At 53.7% G+C, this 21,565-nt stretch overlaps 1 protein-coding gene across 22 annotated transcripts in view; it reads right to left on the reverse strand.

The window, feature by feature from the left end:
• Dysf (dysferlin) overlaps positions 1-21,565 on the reverse strand; it is a 200,191-nt gene that overhangs the window by 91,955 nt on the left and 86,671 nt on the right. For 13 of the 22 annotated variants that reach the window (XM_040737838.1, XM_005071081.4, XM_040737832.1 and 10 more), the window contains 14 exons: positions 19,905-19,946; positions 18,589-18,704; positions 18,160-18,273; positions 16,891-17,068; positions 16,263-16,387; positions 14,594-14,700; positions 9,941-10,133; positions 8,747-8,902; positions 6,365-6,496; positions 6,119-6,285; positions 4,931-5,045; positions 4,615-4,720; positions 4,219-4,361; positions 2,153-2,326 (listed from right to left, as the gene is read on the reverse strand). In XM_040737838.1, the coding sequence (XP_040593772.1) occupies positions 2,153-2,326; positions 4,219-4,361; positions 4,615-4,720; positions 4,931-5,045; positions 6,119-6,285; positions 6,365-6,496; positions 8,747-8,902; positions 9,941-10,133; positions 14,594-14,700; positions 16,263-16,387; positions 16,891-17,068; positions 18,160-18,273; positions 18,589-18,704; positions 19,905-19,946 (1,868 nt within the window). The remainder of the gene's footprint in view (positions 1-2,152; positions 2,327-4,218; positions 4,362-4,614; positions 4,721-4,930; positions 5,046-6,118; positions 6,286-6,364; positions 6,497-8,746; positions 8,903-9,940; positions 10,134-14,593; positions 14,701-16,262; positions 16,388-16,890; positions 17,069-18,159; positions 18,274-18,588; positions 18,705-19,904; positions 19,947-21,565) is intronic. The other 9 variants (XM_005071085.4, XM_005071079.4, XM_005071091.4 and 6 more) reach the window with 1 other exon arrangement.

The raw sequence follows: 21,565 nt of genomic DNA on the forward strand, positions 1-21,565 counted from the left end.
AGCCTTTGATGCCCATGTGTGTCCCTCTGCCTCTCCAAATACCACCTTGGTCCCACAGCTCCTTCCTTGTGTAGTAACCTTACCCCTGGATCTCCTGATGGGACATTCTCTCAATTACTTTCCATAGCTACTTTATTCATGGTCCCCAACCCCTGCTCCAACCGGAGCTCACCTCTGCTCAACTAGGCACCCAGCTCCATGGTATCCATTGAGAAGAATCCTGGACCAGCCCTCCAAACTCTCTGATTACCACTATTTCTAGTATCTCTTCCTTTTCAGAAGTTCCTCTAGCAAACCTAGTGGTGCTGCCAATCACAGAGCCCAAGTGTGGTCATCCAGCCTTTCCACCCCTCACCCCAGCCACAGGAGCTGACACAGGCACACAACCAGCTAAGTCCATTTTATTCCTGGGGTTGAACCACGTTGGGCTCTCCATATGGGAGGAAGGCAACATGCCTTTGTCTAACAGGGTGCTATGGCTGTCCGGATGTGGCATATCTTCTGCCACCAGCACCATCGTTGTTACCGAGGAGAAAACAACCATGAGATGAAGCTGAGACAGAGAAAGGAGTCCCACGGATGCCTTGAAAACCTCGTCTCCTGCCAGCTGGTACCTGGCTCCTCTCCAGAGCACCTTTCAGATGAGTGGGGCCCAAAGCCTCCTTGCTCATCGGCTCTTATGAGTGGAGTATCTCTGTAGTGTTAGCATTGTTTTCTGAGACTATCTGTCAGTAGAACCTAGGTACCAATGGTTAGGCTAGGCTGACTGGCCAATGGCCCCAGGGATCCTCCTGCCTCTGTTTCCCCGATACTGGGGAAGCACATGCCACCACACCTAGCTTTTTAATGTAGAAGCTAGGGCTCAAACTCAGGCCCCCAGACTTGCATTCTGCCCACGGAACCATCTCCCCAGCCTCCAGTCTCTGCCTAATGAGACTGGACTTCCTCAAGTTCTTCCTCCCCTACTTCCAGCCTCAAGCACAGGACAATCCCAAGGACCTGCCCAGTGCCCAAACCAGGCCAACACAGGACAAAGACAGCCACACACAGCCCCACTTCCTGAAGCCACAGAGCTATCTCATTTTCTCCTGTCCTGGCTGACAACTGCCTAGTGGTCCAGAGCCCAGAATGACTCTGCTTCTCTCCCAGGCTTTGTCTAGGACTAGAAGGTTCTCTCTACAAGCCTTTCACAGGCTTTTATCTGGCCTTCGAGGGGTTTCCTCTCCTGCACTACCTGAGCTGAAGGACATCTCTGGCCAGCCTTTGGGGGACCACCACTGGCTTCCACCTCCTTCTCTGCTTCCAATCATCAAGTCATCACATTCTGGGCCCTCCCCCACTAAACTCTCCCAGGCCTCACAGCTGCCAGGACCCACTGATATGCAAATACACATCGACACAGACAACCTTGTTTATAAAGGCTGATGGGACCTGCTTCCCAGGTTCACACCCCAGAGTCCCCACAAAAAAAAGGCATACATAATACAGTGGTCTCATTCAGGTCTCTCACTCTGTCTCCAGGAGTCTCTAGACTAGCAGAACAGAGAACAGGCTGTATGGCAGCCCCAAATGTCCCTGCTTCGGTTGCCTTCATCTCTTCCTGGGGCTCACCACCCAGATCTTGAGTCACTTAAACAAACTCCAGTCCTAGTGACTACAGACAATGGCACAGGGGAACGGTAGCCCTCCAGGATTTCCCTTTTTCAGGTATGTCTCCCCCAAACCCTATCAAAGCCTCCTCCTGGGGAGAACTGTCCAGTCAAGAACATGCCAGGGTCACCAGACCTCCCGGGTCACTCCCAGACTTTTGTCACCCGTGCCAGCCCGTCTCTGCAGGAAGCTCTAAGTCCTTTGACTTTGCTGTCTGGTGAGCCACTTAGAGCCCCAGCCCACCTCCCTCTCTGCTCTCATCTTCACACTCGGAGAAGCAGCAGGTCTCCCAGTGTCAAGAAAGAAGCTGACTTATTTTAGGAAGACACCCAGAATGCCACTCACTCTCCCCACACGCCACCCCACAGGGACCCAAGCCAGGATGGCTGGCCAATGTTCCATCTGAAAACCATGACCCTAGGGGCTCCATGCCTGTCCCACATCAGCCTTGGAAAGGCAAGCTGCACCCCACCCAAGCCCAGCCAGATGCAACCCAATGTACCAGGGCCCCCTCGAGGGCAAACACAGCTGCAGGCCCGGTCTTCTCCAGTGGCTCCATGCGGCGGCGCCAGCGGCGGCGGCGGAAAGCATCTGTCTTGCGGTACTCCAGGTGGAACTTCCAGCCAAAGAGAGAGGCGTACTCCCAGCCCTCGCCCTCAGCCTCTGCCTGCCTGTGCTGTAGGAGAAGGAAGGCAGCTGTGAGGGAGTGTCAGGGCAGGACTCCAAGGGTTAAGCCTGGAAGAGCCACCTGCAACAAGGTGGCTTTAGGCAGCCTTGAGGCAGGCAACCCATGAGAGAAAGGAGCGCCTAGGCCACAGGGTAGCTGAGGAGGCCTGCAGGGAAGGTAGCAGCAGCAGAGCTAGACACTGGTCTGTTTATTTGAACTAGGGGTGGACTGCCTGAATCCAGCTTTCCTTGTCATTTCCTTTTCCCCCTTCACGTCCCGGCTTCTAAACATAGAAATGGGTCTGCAGTTCAGAGGCCAAGCGCAGAGTCTGCTTCCCAAGGCCAGGCTGCTTCTCACCAGGCTGTGGACCTAGGCCAACTGTGAGGGGCCCCTGCCTCTCCTCTAACGGGACCCTTTCCTGCAGGAAGCCGGGAACTGCCTGGTCCCGGGCCCTGTGAGAGAGTGACACAGCTTCTGCTGTCAGATGTCAACTCAGTCTGGGACCCTAAGCCAGGCCCACACCTCTAACAACTGGATGTCTTCCATGGACAGGAGGAATGTCAGCCTGGTTCACAGCAGCTTGTCCACAACACTTACCTCTCCCCAGAGCCAGACATCCCTCTCTAGAGCCGCTGCTCAAAGGGGAGAAGGGAAGCTTGGTACCCTAAAGACTTTCCCACTTCAACAGTGGGAGAGGCCTGGTTCTGCTACCAAAACCCAAATGTGTTCTTAGGAATGAAGGCTGGATGACAAGAAGACCAGGGAAGTCAGGTCCTGAGGCTGGGATGAGCATGAACATTCCCAGACTTGGGGGACACGTGCATGTGGTCACGTGTGATCACAAGGTAGTCCTGTGGGCCTGTACTGTTTTCCATGGCATCCTTGGGTGAACACCGACGGGTCTTATCTGGTCCTTCACTAGCAACACACTCACACTGTGGCCTATCACCAGCAGCCAGAAGCATGGCTCAGGAGCCAGCCCACCACTAGAAAGCCACCTCCCTGTGAAGACATGTGTCACAGCACGTCCTACGTCCTACCAGCCAGTAGCCAATGGCAGACAGCTCAGAGGGTGTAGACCCCATTCCCTGCCTCCAGGTAAGGATTATCTGTGGGGTTCCAGGGCCCCTGCCCTATGTCTCCATATCATGGAGTTTCCCCCTAGGAAACCAAACACCAAGTACTTCCTTTGACACCCTCACACCTTCAGAAACTGCAAGTGAATGCTACAGATGAATTCCACAGTACTCGGACATGCGTATCTGTTCTGGGGGCCGGGGGGAATCCATGAGCACCAGGTGTGATCTGTGGAGGCTGGCATAATCTACAAGTTCCAAGTGTGGTCTGTGTTTTGGGAGGTGTGATCTGTGTGTAGAGCGTGACCCTTATTTTCAGTGTGATGTGTATGTGTGTATATGTGCTAAATTGATATGGATGAGACCTGTCAGTGAATTCACTGGGACTTGAGATGTTTTGAATGAGAATGTCCCCCAGGCATTTGAATACTTGGTCCCCAGTTGGTGGCACTGCTTGGGGAGGTCTAGGTGGTGTAGCCTTGCTAAAGAAACTGTGTCACGGGGTGGGGGAGGGCTTGAATTTAAAATCCTTGCACCAGTTTTCTCTCTCTGCCGCATGCTGTTTCAAGACGTGAGCTCTGGGCTTCCTGCTCCGACTCCATGCCTACTAACTGCAGCTGTGCCTCCCAACCGTGGGAGACTCTAACCCTCTGGACTATAAGCCCATCAACTCCTTTTCTACAAATTGCTTTATCATAGCAACTGAAACATAACTAACACAGATCTCGTGTGCCTGTGTGTGTTTGTCAGGGCACACAGGTCTACCCTTCGTCCACTCCTTCCTCCGTGTGGAAGCCCCGCTCCCACCCACCTCCCTTGGCTCACCCTCTTCAGTGCCTCCATCTGGCTGAGGTCCCTCCTGCGCAGTCGGACCCAGCGCCGACGTCTGTGAGTGTAATACATCTTCTCAGCAGGGACCCAGTGTTTTGGCTTTCGGTCTGGGGGGATGGTGATGCTGTACTCCCAGCCTAGGGGGTGGGGTAAATAAAACCTGTAAGTCATTGTCAGCAAATCCTAAGCTATCTCTCTTTGTGGGGCATGCTCAGACCCTGAGACGCTAAAACTCTGGGCCTAACTGGTAGCTTGAGGTGGAGGCATGTTCAGGAAGCTCCTGGGTGAAATAACCCAATGGAAGCCAGACAACTGTCTGGGGCCTTCAATGTCTCACTAGCACACCTAGGATCCGGCTGGGGTAAGGCCCCAGTCTCTGTGTGTTCCCACCTTGCTCATCAACAGCCCGGTTGAGGTCTGTGGACCATTCTTCATCTTCCCACTTCCAGCCTAGCGGGCATTCAATATCATCCTTCGGAAGCACCTTCTCCCCATTCTAGAGACACAATAGGCAAGTGTGAGATGATACAGACTGGGCACCCACATGACACAAGGACGCCATCCTGCTGGAGCACAGAGCAATTGGGTCAGAAAGCAGGAGCAGGGGAGAAGACACCCAGTCTTCTTGAGTCACAAACTCTTCATGGGACCAAACACCCAGGACCCCGGGAAAAGCATAGACTAACCACCGGGAGCGTCCCCTTACCACATCGGTGTAGTTATCACTCATATAAATCCACTGGCCTCCAGGTAGCCGGGTCTGGTTCTCAAAAACCTCCTCCACAAAGCTCAGATGACCAGCGTCAGCATCATGGAGTAGGCTATTGGGGAGGACGGTCAGAGGGTCACTGAGACACCCTACCACCCATCTTCTGCCTCCAAGACAGCATTATACCTCAGCCCACCTGCACTGTCAACCTCACTACAACACAGCTACAGGGGGTAGTGCAGAGAGACAGGGACAGGGATGAAAAGGAGGCTCGGAGCAGGTAGGGATGGTCACAGACCAAAGAATGTGTCACCCAAGGTACAAGAAGAAAAAGGGAACCAATAGGAGGCACCAAAGCCCAACGGATAGCACAAAGGAAATGTCATCAAGCTATACATTCAAGATTTAATACTTGATTCTATAATATACTTCAAGCTTTTAGAAATAAAAGTTACTGGATGTCACCCATCTATAAAAAAAGCATAGAGGGTGGCATAGGATGTATGAACTGGGACCATCCAGGGAGCAAGTGAGCTGCCTGGAACAGGAATGGTCACATATGTGCAATGAGAGGACTTTGTTGTATCATGGAGGACAAGACACATGACTGGGTGCCAACTCCCAGGTATGCTTACTAATAAAGAACTCTGTATATGTGTATGAACATGTGTGTGTACATGCACATGGTAGATGCAGGTTTGGAGGGAGTGCACACATACTATGGCATCCATGTGGAGGTCAGAGGACAATCTTGGATGTCGGTCCTCACTTTCCATCTGTTTAAAACAAGGTCTCTTGGTTGTTACTGCTAAGTATGCCACGCCAGCTGTCCCAAAGGCCTCAGGGGAGTCTCGTGTCTTTGTTCCCATCTCATTGTGGGAGCACTGAGGTTATAGTCAGGTACAGCACTGGGCTTTATCATGGGTTCCAAGGAACTAAAACCATCAAGTCACTTGTGTGACAAGTGCTTTGTCTGCTGAGTGTCTCCCCAGCCGCATGTAGCACTTTATTTCTGAGTGTTTGAGTTTTCATGGTAAGCGCCAGCCCCAGGCAGGTTCAAGCAGCAGTCGCTGTGATCAGCGAGGAGCAGGTAGAAGGATCCACAGAGCTCAAGAGGAGAAGCTAGGAAGAAAGGGGGGACATGGTTGGACACCCTACCCTGCACTCTACCACTATGGGACTCACGTCTTCTCCGGACACACGAACCAGTCCCCTGCCCAGGCCCAGCCGGTGGAAGGCCGGAAGCTATCCTTTGGTAGTTTGATCTTGCCTGTGACGTCAGAAAACTTGGGGTAGGTGAGGCCTGTTGTGCCCCAGTTCCCAACCAGCGCCAGCTTCGTCTGGTTCTCATACTGCAGACCAAAGAAGGAAGAGAGGTGAGGGGTCATGCAACTCCAGGATCCAAGGGCCAGTATGTGGGCAGGTACCTACCGTTTCGGCAAAGACAGAGAGCTTCCCCTCGGCAAACTGGTTGAATTCTTTCTCATCCACAGAAAGCCCAAACCAGAGCTTGACCCGGATCTGCACAGGCATTCGGGTCCCGGGCACACCTTCCATGGGATACTGGGATCAAAGAAACACAAACACTCACAGCCCCTCAGGCCTGGACATACCAGCTCAACACCAAGTCAGGTGTACCCTGTTGGGGGATTACACCAAATGTCATAGAATGGCATAGATAACCAAGAAGTTTTTTCCACAATAGTCTTGTTCACCAAAGAAAGCTATAGCAGTCATGTAGGAGCTCTCTACAGATTGGGTCCTGTCTGCAACAGGGTCGCTAATATCCCCTTCTCCTGCCATCGTCTTACTTCTGTCATCTGAGGGAACTGTCTCCTACAATGGAAATGGCTCAGGTCTGCAAGGTCCAATAGGGCAGCCACAAGCCATTTGAGAAGTGGCTCGTGTAATCAGGGAACTGCGGTTTTCATTTTATTTGACATTCTCTAGTTTAAATAGCTATACAAGGCTGCTGCGCTGGACAGCACCATCCTAGAAACCGAAGAGCAGGGACCCTGCTCCAGAAGAGGAGCCGTTAAAGCCACTTCATTTCATGTTCAGTACTTCATGCTTTGGCTAGACATGAGCATTGCATCTAATGTCCCCACAATTTCCAGCGCTTATCAGCACACTAACCGCTCTTTGCTGTTCAGCTGTTTTTTATCCCGAAGGCTTCAGAAGCTCTGCCAGATGGAATAACCACAACAACCCAATATTTAAAAACATATATATGTTCCCTACGATTACTTCACCATTTGACTGAAACCAAAGGTCAGATGCGGCCTTGGGGAGCAGAGTTCCTCCCTCTTAAAATGACATCCTGTCCCCTAGAGGAGACACCACGGTGAGAGGTAGTTCACTGAGTGAGAGCAGCAGGGTTCAGAAAAGGCTGAGAGCTAGGAGGGGGGTTCCTAAGCTGGTGGGGAAGGCCTGGAGCCCTGGAGGTAGAGCGCAGGCCAAGGGAAGGCTTAGGAAGTGACATAGCCCATTGTTGGTTGACCCTCTCCTGTCCCTGGGCCCATCTCCTTCCAGTCTTCCGTGGAGAGGTGTGGAAGTGCCTCTTACCCCAGCAGTCCCCAGGAACTCCCTGCGGTATTCATTTCAACTGTCCCCTCCCTCCGGGTGGCTAGCTGTCCTTTTCCCTCCAAGCCACCAGCCCCTGGGACATGGCAGGAATGCCTGCCTCCTCCCTTTCTTCCCCCACCTCGAGTTCCCCACCACCAACCTCCCCCAGACGGGGCCAGCCTGCCCAACCGAAAATAGCAACAGCAAATAAAGAAATGTCTAGTTTGGGGCTCCTCTCTTCTGCTGGTGCTCACTTTTTCCAGCTTGGGTTTAAGTTAAGGAACACCAGTGTTTGCTTGGTCTCTGCCCGCTGCCAACATTTTTGTAGCGCTTGCTCAGGAGCTACTGGCAGGCTCATGAACTCAGTGGGGAAGACTTCGAGAAACAATTCTATATCTTTTTTTTTTTTCTCTTTCGCATGGAATCGGGGAACATTTTCAGTTCACCTCCTGGAGGCTTCAGGGCAAAGAGGTCAGAACTGGAGGGAGAGGTGTTCCAGAGCCTACCAGGCCTGCCTGCCCTCTCACCACCCACTGCCCTGCCAGCCCATCCCACACTGCACAAGGACAGGGTCAGCCCAGGAGGGCAATCTGAGGCCAGAACCTGAGGTTAGGATCAAACAAAGAATGTACCTCATATGGTCCAGGAGCAGGTGGGAAGACCATGATTCCTACCTAACACACACACACACACACACACACACACACACACACACACACACCCTGCATCTTCCCCTCTGAAAGGCCAATCTCCGTGTACTGATGATCTCAGTCCTGGTTGTCTTAGTTAGGGTTACCAGTAAGCAATAAAGTCTTGGACACACACAAACACACACACGGTGCCCTGAGTTTACTTCTTAAAAAACAAAAAATAAAAATGGGGTCTTACATAGCCCAGGCTGTTCTCAGACTCAATGTGTAGCCAAGGATAACCTGACACCCCTGTCTCTGCCTCCCAGATGCTAGGACAGACGGGTGCCACCAGGCTATGTTTTCCTACATCACTACCAAACCCATCTCCCAGCTCCTACCAACAAGCCTCCTAGACTCACTGCATGGGGTCTGGAGAGTTTGAGGGAAACTGAAGAAAAAGCAAGTTAGTTTACTTGAATACCCCTCCCTTCCCAAGATGAATGTCTGAGGACTTTCAGAGAGTTTCAGAGCAGGACTGGACGGAGAGCCAGGGAAGCCGAAGGGATGCCATATGTTGAGAAAATCCCATGGTGGCTCTGACAGAGAGAATACTCACTTTCAGAAAGATGGTCTGCAGCTTCCCACAGTTCCTGCCACAGTAGCTGGGACCCCGCCGGGAGAAGAGGACTTCATGGGTGGGCACCCGTTGGTAGGCCACACGCTTATCACCCTGCAGCATCCAGATGATGATGTCTGGCAGGCTGTTCTGGGGCTGGAGAGGGGGTGGCAGTCAAGGTGGGGACGGTGGGTGACACGTCCTGATCTCGGACTCAAGGGCCACAATGGCCTTGCCTCACCCAGCTCCCAGCCCATACTGGCCACTCAGGACCCTGCCTTAGGCTCTCAGCTTAGAGAGGAGCTCCCACAAATGTCTCTGAGACGCCCATGGGTTTCTGGGAAGATGCCCCTGCATAGAGTATGAAGCGTAACTCTTAAGTCTTCTTTTGTGGGAGATTTGGCCTGCACAGATGAGCCTCCTTCTTCCTCCTGCTGACCCTAGGGCCCTAAGGTCTGCAGGCTTACAGGAGTAGACACCACTGCAACAGGGCCTCCTCACCATCTTTCCAGGGCTCCTCAGAGAGAGTGAGGCTCCAGACCTGGGGTTAGGAACTGGAAGGATGTTGAGGAGGATTCTCCAGCCCTTGCCTTCTCCTAGCCACAGAACAAATTCTGTAAAGAGGATAGGGTCAGGAGCAAGACGCCAGAGGCTGCCAACGTTGGGGGACAGTCCCTACCACTATGAGGATATGTCCAAAGGAACTGGTCATATGCCTATCACCCTGCCCAGGGAAACTCTAGGGCTCATCACCCCTTTCCAAGCAGTCCTTCTATAGCCCTCTGTTCCAGACACCCTCTTCCTGTACATAACTGGGTACCATCCCTTCTCACCATCCACATTTCCCATAGACAGGCCCTGGGGGGGCCAGGAGTCAGGTTCCTAGGGAAGCAGGTTTCATCATGAGACCTAGAGCCAGACACTCTGGGTTCTGGTACTAGCCTTGCTCTGACATCCTTCGGCAGGCGAGGCCATCTATTGAGTACTTAATGTGTACCAGGCTCTGAATTGGACCCTGCAATGCCTAGTAAGTACGCTCTTGTGTCTGGCAAATGGGCACACTAATGCTCAGGTTAACGAACCTGCGTGAGGTCACTCAGCAACAGACCCAGGAATGTATCACAGTGTAAACATTTGGTCTACCTTCCAGGAGGCCGGAAGGCTGAAGAAGAAAGGCCTTTCAGGATTCCCTACCTCCTCTGCCAGGGCACGGAGACGCAGAAGCCAGTCCTCAGCCTGCTCCAGGGCAGTGGGGAGCTCACTGTGGCCAAGCTTCAAGGCCAGGGCAGCTTCTTTGATCTGTCTCAGGTGACTGGTGCGTAGCCGGAACAGATACTGATCAAGGTGGGTGGCAGAAGGTATGTCATGGATGTCATACAGGGGCTGGCTATGAGAGACAGGTGGAGTGCGCTTGTTCACCAGGGCTCCACACACCACAGAGGCAACTGTGTGTATGCATGCACTCATAGTCCATACATTTATAGGGTCCCTGCTCCCTGCCAGCCTGCCGGGTGCTCACCTCAGTGTTGCCCGCCTGCTCCAGGAAACCTCCCACACACAGCCTGGCCCTCCTACTCCTACTCTGAAACATGCTTCTTTATTCCCAGGAGATCTTCTTGGGACTCCTCCACAACCTTCAGTCTGGTGGGTTCTTTTGTATGAGCGACCCCTCTACAAGCAGACTGCAAACTCCCAAAGGACCTAGAGGGTTCTTTTCCTGCCCCCCTTGTGTTGTCTAGGGCAGAGGCCAGAGTCTAAGTTGCCCCACACTAAAATAAATCCCTTCTGTGTTGGGAGCACACTTTCTCCAAGAAAGAAATTTATGGACCCTTGATTAGCTACTGCAGACGCTGTGGGGAGGCCAGCAGCCATGAATATGGAAGCTTGCACCCCGGCTGCCCCAAGACAGCCCTCCCAGAATCCAGAGCTTTGGAAAGCCTTCTGAGCACTGCTGGGGTACTGTAGCCCTCGTGAGGGGTTAAATTAAACTCCATCGTGTGTGGGGGCAAAGATCTCTGATCCCCGACCCATCACACGGGGACTCCCCAAAAGCCCAGCAGATAGACGCTCCACACCGTTACAGGGCTGGATGTGCACACCCAGGAGAAATGCTAGAAAAGACGGGTGAGTTCCAGTTCTCCCTCCCCACGCAGGACCCTCCAGCTGGCCAAGCCCTTGCCCTCAAACAGGACATTCGTCAACGCTGCGCCAGGCCTGCTCTGCGCTGCAGCCCCCGCCCCCTCCCCGCAGCGTCTGGACTCCCGGCTCCCGGCTGATTTATTTTTTCTGCCAATTTCCCCGAGCTATGCAGAACCAATTACCGCCGGAGCGCCACGGCACCGCTCTGGCAGGCCCTCGGCGCGCTGCGTCTTTCCTGTTATTTTTTTTAATTGAATTTTTAGGGTGGGGGGAGCTGGTGCGTGAGCTCCATCTCGGGGAAACTTAAGCCCCGGGGCCCGTCTCAGGTCACGTACTGCACACCCTGTGGTAATATAATATTTACTGCCCCGAGGGTGCCGCGGACGGCAGCCCCAGGCCGGCGGCAGCGGGCGGGCGGAGGCCGCGCATGGTGGGTGAGGGGCCCTGGTGCGCAGTGGAGCAGAGGGCTGGAGAAGCCCAGCCAAGGTCAAGAAACAGGAAGGACCCTCCAGCAGACCACCCAACCAAACCCCCCCAAAACCAGCCAAGAGCAGTCCTTAGCACTCACAAGATGCCCTGGTTCTTTCACACCCGGCAGAGAAGTCCAATATAGGGGTGCAGAAAGGAAGGGAGTCTGAGAAGGAGACTGCACCCCTAGCCCTCCCTACAAATGGAAGGCGGGCCACATGGCACCTGGAGCAGAGCTGGCTGATCACCAAGTCACCACCTGTCCCTGGGGACCAAGTTGGTCCTCCACAGCATGAGCTGTCCCCGCTACAGGCTGAGTCCAAGAGATGACCCTTCCCCAACTTTGCCCTCTCATGAGGGGAAACTGAGGCAGCCCGCCATTCCCGACAGGAGCCGCTTTGGAATTTTCCCTGGGAAAAGTGGTCCTGGTCTGCACCTGCAGGGCTGACAGTAGCCAGTCCAGTATAGTACAGAATGCTAGGAAGGGTTTTGTAGTTAACGGAAAAGTAATATACCAAGGCAAGGGATACATTATAGGGTGGGGAGGGTCCAACAAACCAGCAATGACTCAGAAGAGGTGAGGGCTGGGGCACCCTGTGGGGAGACAGTTCTCTCCAGGATTCTAGAGAAGAGAAATGGGGGGGGGAGACAGGGTGGGGAGCTGGGCTGGGGAGAGGGGAGGGAGGTGACGGCTGTGCCAGCTGCTAGGTCTGTGCTGTGATCCCTGAAGGTGGTGGGCCTGTGTGAAGGAGGGGATGTAGATGGTGGTGGAGCGTGTGAGGCGTGTGTGGTGTGTGTGGCCGCAGACACAGCCTGGCCCAGCTGGCAGGACGGACACATGGAAAGGCAACAAGGTGAGTCCAGAGATCAGAGAAGAAGGCTCTGCTACACACATTGTTGCAGGGGCGGGGCTGGGGTGGGCTAGGGAGCCACGACTGGAGACAATGAGGCTGATAGGAAGTAACCAGCCCGACTCAGCCGTGACACCTGCTTATGCTGAAGCCTCAGGCAGCATGGTAGCCTCAGGCGACTCCTGGAGGGATGATCTGGAGTCCCTTCCCTGAAGATCCTGTCAGACACCCTGAGAGGATGGAAACCCACCCCCACTCCAAGCTCCCGTCCTGGACTGATGCCCCACAGAGGCCTGAGCATCCTCCTACCCCCGGGGAGTGACCGAAGAGCCTGGCTTGGCAGAGTGTTTCAGATAAATCCTCCCTGAGAGGGCACTGAGGGCAACCTAGGGCCACGCCCTACAGCCTCCTGCGTCCTAGCACCTCAGACTTGCCAGGGATTGGGTCCCACCCATTTCCAAACTCCCAGTCCCACAAACTGGCCTGTTCTACCCCACAGTTGCCATGAGCAGTACTGGGGAGGCCCATGCTCTGCCAACCACTGTCCCAGAAGTGGAATCACTGGGCACAGCAGCCTTTCTGTAGGCTTGACCAGGGGCCAGGATGCTCAGAGAAGGTGCCCCACCCTGGGCCCCTGCAAGCTGATTGTGCCCCTGTGAGCCCTCCAGTACCACATTCCTTCCTCCTCTAAGGCAAGGCCTACCTCCTGATGCTCCCACTCAGCTTTCCTCCCACTAAAGCCCTCAGAGAATGGCCCAAAAGCCCACCCAACTGTTAGGGTCACAACTAGGGAATCATACTAGGCCTTTCCTAGGCCCCTAGTTCTGTCAGTGACAGAGTAGCACAAGGACACTCTTCCACTTGACGTACGAATCTGGGTGTGTCCATCAAATCCCTGTGTGCCTCAGTTTCCTTATTTGGCCCCCAGAGAACGGTATGATTAGACCTTTATGATTAGTGAATACACAAATTCCAAGCACAGTGCCCATCACAAAGTCTGTGCTGCTCTCGGCTCCTTCCACACTGGCCCTCTCCTTTACCTTAACTGTCTGTATCTTAGGTCACTTAGCAGTCCCATGTCCCCTCTCTCATCACCCTGAAGCTATAGCGAGCATCTGACCCAGGGGTCTCCTTCCTCAACATACCCAGGTCTGGGCTTTTCTTGGCAGAGCCCCTAAAGGCTACGCCTGGAGATAGCAGGCATTTCAGAACTGCATACCTTGGTCCTGGCGGTCTCCTCTCCACTTCCTACCCTACCATTTCCACCAGGCACTCCTTCTTTGGGAAGATTTCATCATCAGATGCATCTGCCCTGGGCTCCCACAGATCCTGCCTCTCACTCCCCACCATACCTAAGGGCTAAAGGTTGTGTACCCTTACCAATACAGTTGGGGCTGAGCTGGTTTCAAGAAGGTATGGAGAATGGAGGAATGACCTGCCCGGGGCAGGTCACAGGGGCTGTTCCTTTGGGATCAACACTTTATCTGGTAAAGGCACACTTCCTAAGCAGGGTATGCCCAGGCCTAGCCACCACAATTAGGAATCTCTCATGGTGAGAGCATTTCTCTGATCTCTTCAACAGGGCTCTCCAGCTAGCCCGAGAGAGGAGAAGACAGGATTGGGGGTGAGGACTAGCTTCATACTAAACCCCAAAGAATGCAGAAGAGTGCTTATGACCAAGCCCATATCATAGCTGAGAAACCAAGGCCCAAAGAAGCAGAGCTATTGAAAGCCACCAGACTGTGGTGAGGGGCGGTTTCCTCAGATTTGTCATTGTGGTAATCACACTTCCTTTTACCAAGTCCTCCTCACAGTGATAGTCTTTTGTTGACCAGGTATTATTGAGTAATCATTCTTCATGCCAAGTTCAACTCAACGCTCCCTTCTCAGTCACTGCCCCTAGCGCTCCTGAATGTGGAAGAGACTGCTGAGGTGAGCCCCCTCTGCTGACCTGTCCTCCCTCACTCCCAGGCTCCCCTTTCCTGAAGGTGACAATCAGCCATGTGCAGTAGAAACCTAAACAGAAACCATGGTCCCTGACAACATGGCCTTGGGAGAAGGAGGGGTGCCCCCACCCCAGCTTCTCCTGGAGATTCCATCAGGGAGCTATGAGGTCGGGGATCAGACACACAATGCTTCCCATTCAGGTAAGCCGGTCGCCCAGCCCACAGCTGCTGTTGCTGCTGCAGGGAGATTTATGACCTGTTCTAAACGTCACCTTTTCAACTCCCGGTGCCGGCTCCAGCACCTCTGGGCTCAGCACTGGCCAGACTGCTGGCCAAGTGTGGCTGGGAGACGTGCCTCTGCTCACCACCACACACGAACACTCCTGAGGAGACAGCGTTGGCTGAGCTAGAAGAGGCATCTGAGGGTGCCAAGTACTCCCTACCTGCAGTCTGCAAGGAGCTCGTCTGTCAGCTGAGCCACCAAGGCGTCCATGTCCTCGGAGGAACACTGTGCCTTCAGAGCCAGGTGGACCTGCTCCAGGCTAGCTTCCTGTGGAACAGGCAAGCCGAGGTCAGGAGTGTCACCATGGAGGGGGACCCAACCCCCAGGACCTGACACTGAGCCAGAAGGAGCAAGAAAAGGCAAAGCCAGACTCAATCTACCAGCACCCTCCCAGCTCCTGGACTCCCCACCACGACCCTCAACCTCAGAATCCCAGTCTCACACATGGCCACAGGGAGTTCCCTTGCTAGTTAGAACTTCTTCATAGCCTGAATGCATCCTGCCCCGCCTGCCACCCTGAGGCCAGGCCTGACTTCCCACAGGGGAGTGATCTCTCTGAGACTCCTGTGTCAGTCCTTGGTGAGTTGGCCACAGGCAGATCCACAGCTACAGCCGTCTCCCCACAGCCATGGAGCTACCACTAGGCATGAGGACCGACTCTCAGAGCTGGCTCTCTTGGGGCTTCATCTGATCTCTGGGCATTTTCCCTAGGCCTGGGCCCTGAGATGGAAGACAGAGGCCAACTTCAAAATACCTGACAGGCTTCAGTCCCCCAAGGAGCCCTCTCCTCACATTAATGCCTGTCATGTGTGCTTTGCCCTGGGGAAACCCCTCGGAAAACTCAGTCCCTGCTCTCCGGGAACTGTGGTCTTGTAAGGTGGTAACGAGGAGTGTGGTGGAGAGTGGAGAACAGGAGAGAGCCTCTACTCCAAGTTCTGTCACTGGCATTAGCTGCCCATCACAACCAACTGTCAGTTTCAAGGACATCACCCCTTCCTTGCCTTTCTGCTTCCTCTCCAACGGTGCTCCTCAGAAGTCCCTACGCCTCTTCTGCCTGTCCTCCCTGCTGCTGCCCCCTCATTCCTGCCGTGTAAGCCGTGCTGGCCTCCCTTGGGTGATGCTCCCTGGAAGGGAGCCTGGAGCCACTGCCTGAAGCAGTGGCTTCCCAGCATCCTTCTCCCCTCCCTTAGCCTCTGCACCTGTGCCCTCTCAGGATTCTTCTGCAAGCTGCGTCCAAGCACCAGGCAGACCTGAAAGTGTAGAGAGGTTCCCAGAAACCTCTCCTCACCCCAAAGCAGAGCTATCCCACATTCAAACACTCCACTCCTCTCCCTGGGGTTCCCTCAAAGCCCTTCATCTCCCCAAGGCCAAGGTGTCAAGGCCTGGCAGCTCAAGTTCCACAAACTCCTTAGAAAGCCACCTTCCTCCCAGGGTGTCCTGGGACTCAGACTCACACTCCTACGTCCTTGTCATGATATCCAAGGTAGGGGTCCTCTTCCACATCCTCCCATTGCGCCCATGACACCCTCTTGATGTCCCTTAGCTGCTCCCCTGCATACCCCCCACCTCTCCCTCAGCACTCAGCATCTAAGCTCTAGCTTCTGGCTTCTGGCTGGAAGCTTCTGGCAAAACTATTGTGTGTGGTATAAGAGTCAAGAGGCATCTAATAATAAACACCAGGCGTATCCTGACACCCCAGCCTTCTCTCAACTTTCTGTCTCTCAGTCATCTCCCACATCCACCTGGGGTGTACCCAGCATCCTTGATACCCCCATCTTCTCTACAAGGGCTAGAGACCAGGTACCGTGTCTGGACAGGGTCCCACTCACCAGCCGGTCCGCAATCCTGAGGAGCTGGTTTTGAGTCTCAATCCGATGGCTGATGTCTTCCCAGTATGAGGACAGAACCACCACTGGCTTCACATTGCCCCAAGGCAAGTAGTAGTAGTGGCACCCTGCAGGGAGGGGAGAGGGGCCTGAGTGCTAGGCAGAGGCTCAGGACAGCACAACACAGCTCTGTCCAACATGGCACTCAGGCCACTGGGCTTTTAGAACCGGCCCAGCTTGAGAGAGGACTCAAGATACGGGGCCCTATTCTCCTCTCCCCTTAGATGCTGTGACATGGCTGATGGAGACCCCAGTCTCCAGACAAGGTACCTGAGCACACTTTGCGTGGGAGGGAGGACAGACTGCTGTGACTCTCAAAACGAGAAGGCTGATAGAATGCCTCTGGGAAACCCAAGCTCACAAGGCCTCCAAGCCCCACGTGCTGATGGAGATGACCAGGACAGTTGCAGAGCCCGCAGGAGTCCAACCGGAGCGGGGCCCCCAAGAAGGGTATAAGGGACAGCACAAGAAGTAGAAGAGAGGAACCCCAGAAGGTTTGGTGTGGTTCCACGGAGGCAGGCTTAGGGTTTGGTATCTGCCCTGTGACCCAGGTCCCTTGAGTCTCACCCACCATCAAAGACTGCCCGGCTGTACTGGGTGGTGGAGGCCAGTGGCAGGCAGGTGGTGTCGAATTTGTTTCCGTAATTCCCAATGCTGACCTCGAACTGGATGGCATCGTCTACATCCTGCAGCATCGTGGCTGAATAGAAGGCAGCAAAGAGGGAATATTTGCGTCTCCGGAGGTACTTCTGCAGGCAGAGTGAGCAGGTCAGAGGTCACAAGGAGACAGCAAGATACCCAGCAGGGCGGATCCCATAGATGGTCAGGCCCTAGCCATCACCAGGTCATAGAAACTCCTGGCTGGGCAGAGTGCTGATGGTCCGAAGGAACAGCCTCCAGACTGAGTTACTGACTGAACAAACTCATTCCAGGTTCGCCCGCATTCACTCATGTTTCCTCATACAATCTGCTCCTCCAAGGTCAGGCTGCTCCTTAATCCAAACCAGCATCGATGGCACCACCATGTCCACAGAGCAGGGTCTCCTGCAGTGTCCCTCAGGGCAGCCTACACCTCATCTGCCCCTTAAAGGGGCTGAAAGCTCTCAACAATCATGCCCTGCCCAGAGCTACACACGTGCACGCACGCGCGCGCGCACACACACACACACACACACACACACACCAGGCAGCCCTGTAGTCTGCATAGGCAGCCTCAGTCATGTGCTCAAAATGTTTATTTCAAACCAGGCCCTCCAAGCCCAAGGCACAGGGCTGAGACAATGTAAAACTCTGGAAAGCTGAGGGGAAAGGTGCTGAAAATCGGGGTTTTGGAGCATGTGAATGGTGATGACAGATAACACTGTGTGCCTACTGTGTGCACACAAGTTCTGCTGTGTGCTTACTGTGTGCCTACATCATGTCTCTTTTCATCACTGTCTCCTAAGATAAATGTGACTACAGACAGGGAAGCTGAGGCAACCGGCAGGTAGGAGGGCGAGCATGGAAACCAGAGGTGGCTAACTACAGTGTCCAAACGATCCTGGAGACCGTGCATTGCTCTCATGTTTCTGGGTCTTAGAATCTTCCTCTGTGCATGGGGTTAACAACAGCGACCTCAGAAAACGGTGTTCCACTTTGTATCAAGCTCTAAGTTTCTATGCTACTTTCATTGAGCTCCCTGAAGCCCCAAAGCATCTCTGAGGTGAACTATCCCATATGCCCGCCTTACAGCTGAGACACAAGGGCCCTGAGAATACCGCCATAGTACACATGGTCAGAAGTGAAGAAGCCCCTCTACCATGTCCTTACCCCAAGAGGGGCCCCAGAACAACGTCCTCACCTCCACACGCAGGATATCATCAGCAGGAATGTCCTCTACCTTCTGCTCACTGTGCTCCACCAGTTTGGTCTCCAGAGACAGCAGAAGCCTGCCTCGGTAAGCCACGCCTTCTCCCTGCCAGAGCAAGTTGGATCACTAGCAAAGGGGTGAGGGATGTGGGGTAGGGGGGCACAACCTGTGACAACATATTGTGATTCACCCCTACAGAACGGGGGTGTACCAGTCCCCCAACCCAGTCCACAGGGATGAACCTGAGAGAGATGGGCCAGGGTATCTCGGGATGGAGACCGTAAGCCGGTACAACCGGCCCAGGAGAAAGAAGCCAGGCCTACCAGAGGAGGTACTCCGAGGGGTCCGCCTAGGCCTCATAAGGCCCACGGACACCGGCAGGCCAGCCTGGAGACCCTCGGGATGCATTTGGCTGCTCACCTTTCCTGTGTTGAGCTCTGCATACGGGTCTGGGAAGCCCGTAAACTCCCGGGGGCTGCCATAGAGATTCACATAGCAGGGCCCAAAGGTGGGAAGAAAGCCCAAGTTGTCATCCACTGGAAGATACAAGCAGGTGTCAGAGAGGTGGCCCTGTAGATCTTTCTAGGGTTTAACCCAGACACCTTCAGATCAGGTCCCATCTCTAGTCCTCAGTTTCCCCCACATGCACCAGATGTGGACCCTGTACACGTATAACTACTAATACACTAGCAATCTGTAATCAACTCAGCTGTCTCTTGAGTCCGCAGTATGCTGGAATGAGGCTATTTCTATTATGTTATTAGTCCTATTTCACAGATGAGGAAACTGAGGCTCAGAGATGTGACTGACTACAGGATAGCAAGAAGTGCAACACACTCAGCTGGTCTGCATACAAGCTCGGGCTCAAGCCTTCCCCTCTCAGGCCATGGGGTGAGCCCAGAGTCAGGTGACCAGAGAAGCCATGTCCCAGGGATCCCTCCCTACACACACACACACATTTATTGTGGCAGTGGGGAGTTGGTGGATGGATAAAGGTATCAGTGCCATCCCGTCATCCCTTCTTGGAGATGTTCTCTTGATAATGCCACAGCAGCCCTTCCAGGGACAAGACCTCCCTGCCCAGACCCTGAAACTCTGCAAAGGTAGGTTGTTCCTTTCACAGGACACTTCCAAAATGCTCAAAGTAGAACCACCACCAGGATGGGCCAGGGCAGGCACAGGAGGAAAGAGCTTCCATGGAGACCTGTTCAGCAAGCCGTGTGACTGTGTACTCTAAGCCATGCTGCTGCAACAGTGCATGGATATGGGGCAGCTAGAGCTAGCCTGCCCATCACCTTTCCACATATTTTCTCCTCCAGACCTCAGAGCAGACAGAACTTGGCAAAGGGGGAGGCCTTGGGATGATGGGACTCAGAGGAACACTACTAACTGCTGTGTCAATCATCGCAGTTATGATTTACCTTGTGAATTATGTGTCAAGCATTTCTCATCCCCTTAGTCACCTCAAGATGGTCGAGATACCTCACAGTTCCCGTGGCCCACCATGGTTCCCCATTTTGGGAGCATTCGCAAGGCAACAAGCTTAGAAATGGTCTGGGAGAGCTAGATGAACTGGCCTTGAGGAGGCATTGGTTACCCAGGGGCTGAGTCTTGCCAGTGGTCAACCCAGGGGCCTGGCTGCAGCTCAGTCCCCCTTCATGCAAGTCAGAAAATTCCCCACCAGCAGAAACCCCAAGGTCCCAACCCCTCGTGGTCCCTAGGTGACAGCAACGTACGGTCAGTGGCTTTCGGAGGCTTGAGTACACCTGCCGGCTCCTCTGAAGCATAAAGAAATGGAAAAGGGGGTTAGGATGGGCGTGGCTTGGTGGAGAATGGTTACATGAACAAGAGCCTGGATGGAGAGCTGGCAGACAGACACTGTGAATGCACGACAAAGGACGGTACACACCCTGCCCCCCAACTCCCACCAGGTGCTCTCAGCACCTCTGTGACCTCCACTCAACATACTCAAGAAGCAACACACAGAAGAAAATGTGCTTTTTCTACATTGTATACAGGCAAATTAGGAGGAAGGATGCAAGGAAGAAACATGAAAAGGGAAACATGAAAGAATCATTGTGGGCAAACAAACACCCTGGGCTCCAAACATCAGATTGACACTTGGGGCCCAGTGCACTCTGCCAAGGTCATTCAAGGCACAACATCTCCACCTAGTGGGGGTTTCTAGTATCGCAACAGACCACAACACTTCTCAACAGAAGCCACCTGGGTCTGACTTTTAGCACCAGAGGTTTCCAGGGAAGATAAGAGACAGATGTTGTCCACTAGCACATGCACACACACGCGCACACACGCACACACATATGCACATATATATTCACATGCACATGTAATAAAATATTTTAACCCTTTTATTTTCCCACAGATGCATGATGGTTTCAAGGAGCTGCCAGAGGATGTTCAATTAACATGCAACCCTGAATGACTTATCATTCTGCAGTTTCATTCAAAATAACTGTATTTGTCCTCTCTTAACCCTGAGGCTGTGGCTTGGACACCCTAGACTTAATGTGGTCCAGAGAATCCAGGTTGGACATCTCTGGAAGGCTCTCAAAAGGAGTGTGGAGGAAGAGTGAGCTACAGATGTGGGAGTCTGGAGGTCCAGACGGGGCCAGAGAAGTGAGGCCGAAGGCCCAAAGAGGGAAAGACCCTGAGCTGGCCCTTAGGTCCCTGCAGTCAGGTTTCAGCTCCCACTGCTGGCTGGCAAGAATCGACATGACAGACTGTGCCCGGCGAAGACTTTCCTATCTACAGGAATTGTCCTTGGCACAGGAGAGCTCTCAGCCTGGCGGGGTGACCTTCACAGGCACAGCAATGGTCCCCAGATTCTACGTTAAGCTCCTTCCAAATGATGCGCAGCAGGAGGAGCCTGGTATCTTTACCTAATGAAGCCAGGGCCAGAGGTGTGACCACATGTGCTTCTTGCCAGAGACTGACTTTTAATCTGGCGGCCAATCAGAGACAGTTTCCTACCAGTCCGACCAGCCAGCTAGCCAACACCTGCTGCTGGTGGCCAGAAGAATGGCACAGACCTCCTTGCTCAATTGCGTATTCGTTCATTTAGGAACCATAAGCGACTATAATAGTGGGCCTTGGCATGACCCTGCTGACGTCTTAAGCCAGTGCTTCCCAGCTGAGAACACGTCACAAGTCTCCAATGCCTTGATTCACCCCAGGTTCTCGCCCCTGTGTCTGCAGACAGCTCATAAAGTCAAGGGCAGGGTGAACAGAGAAGCCACCCGACACAAAGCCTCTATTTAGTCCTGGCTGTCTTTCTGCCAAAACACAAGTGTTTCGCTGTGTTTGCCCTGAGCCTGGAGAACTGGGCCCAAGGAAGCCCCAAGTCCCAGATGAACACGCCCAGCTTTTCACTGTG

Source organism: Mesocricetus auratus, unplaced genomic scaffold (assembly GCF_017639785.1).
Source record: "Mesocricetus auratus isolate SY011 unplaced genomic scaffold, BCM_Maur_2.0 Super-Scaffold_100676, whole genome shotgun sequence".
In the NCBI taxonomy this organism is placed as follows: Eukaryota; Metazoa; Chordata; class Mammalia; order Rodentia; family Cricetidae; genus Mesocricetus; species Mesocricetus auratus.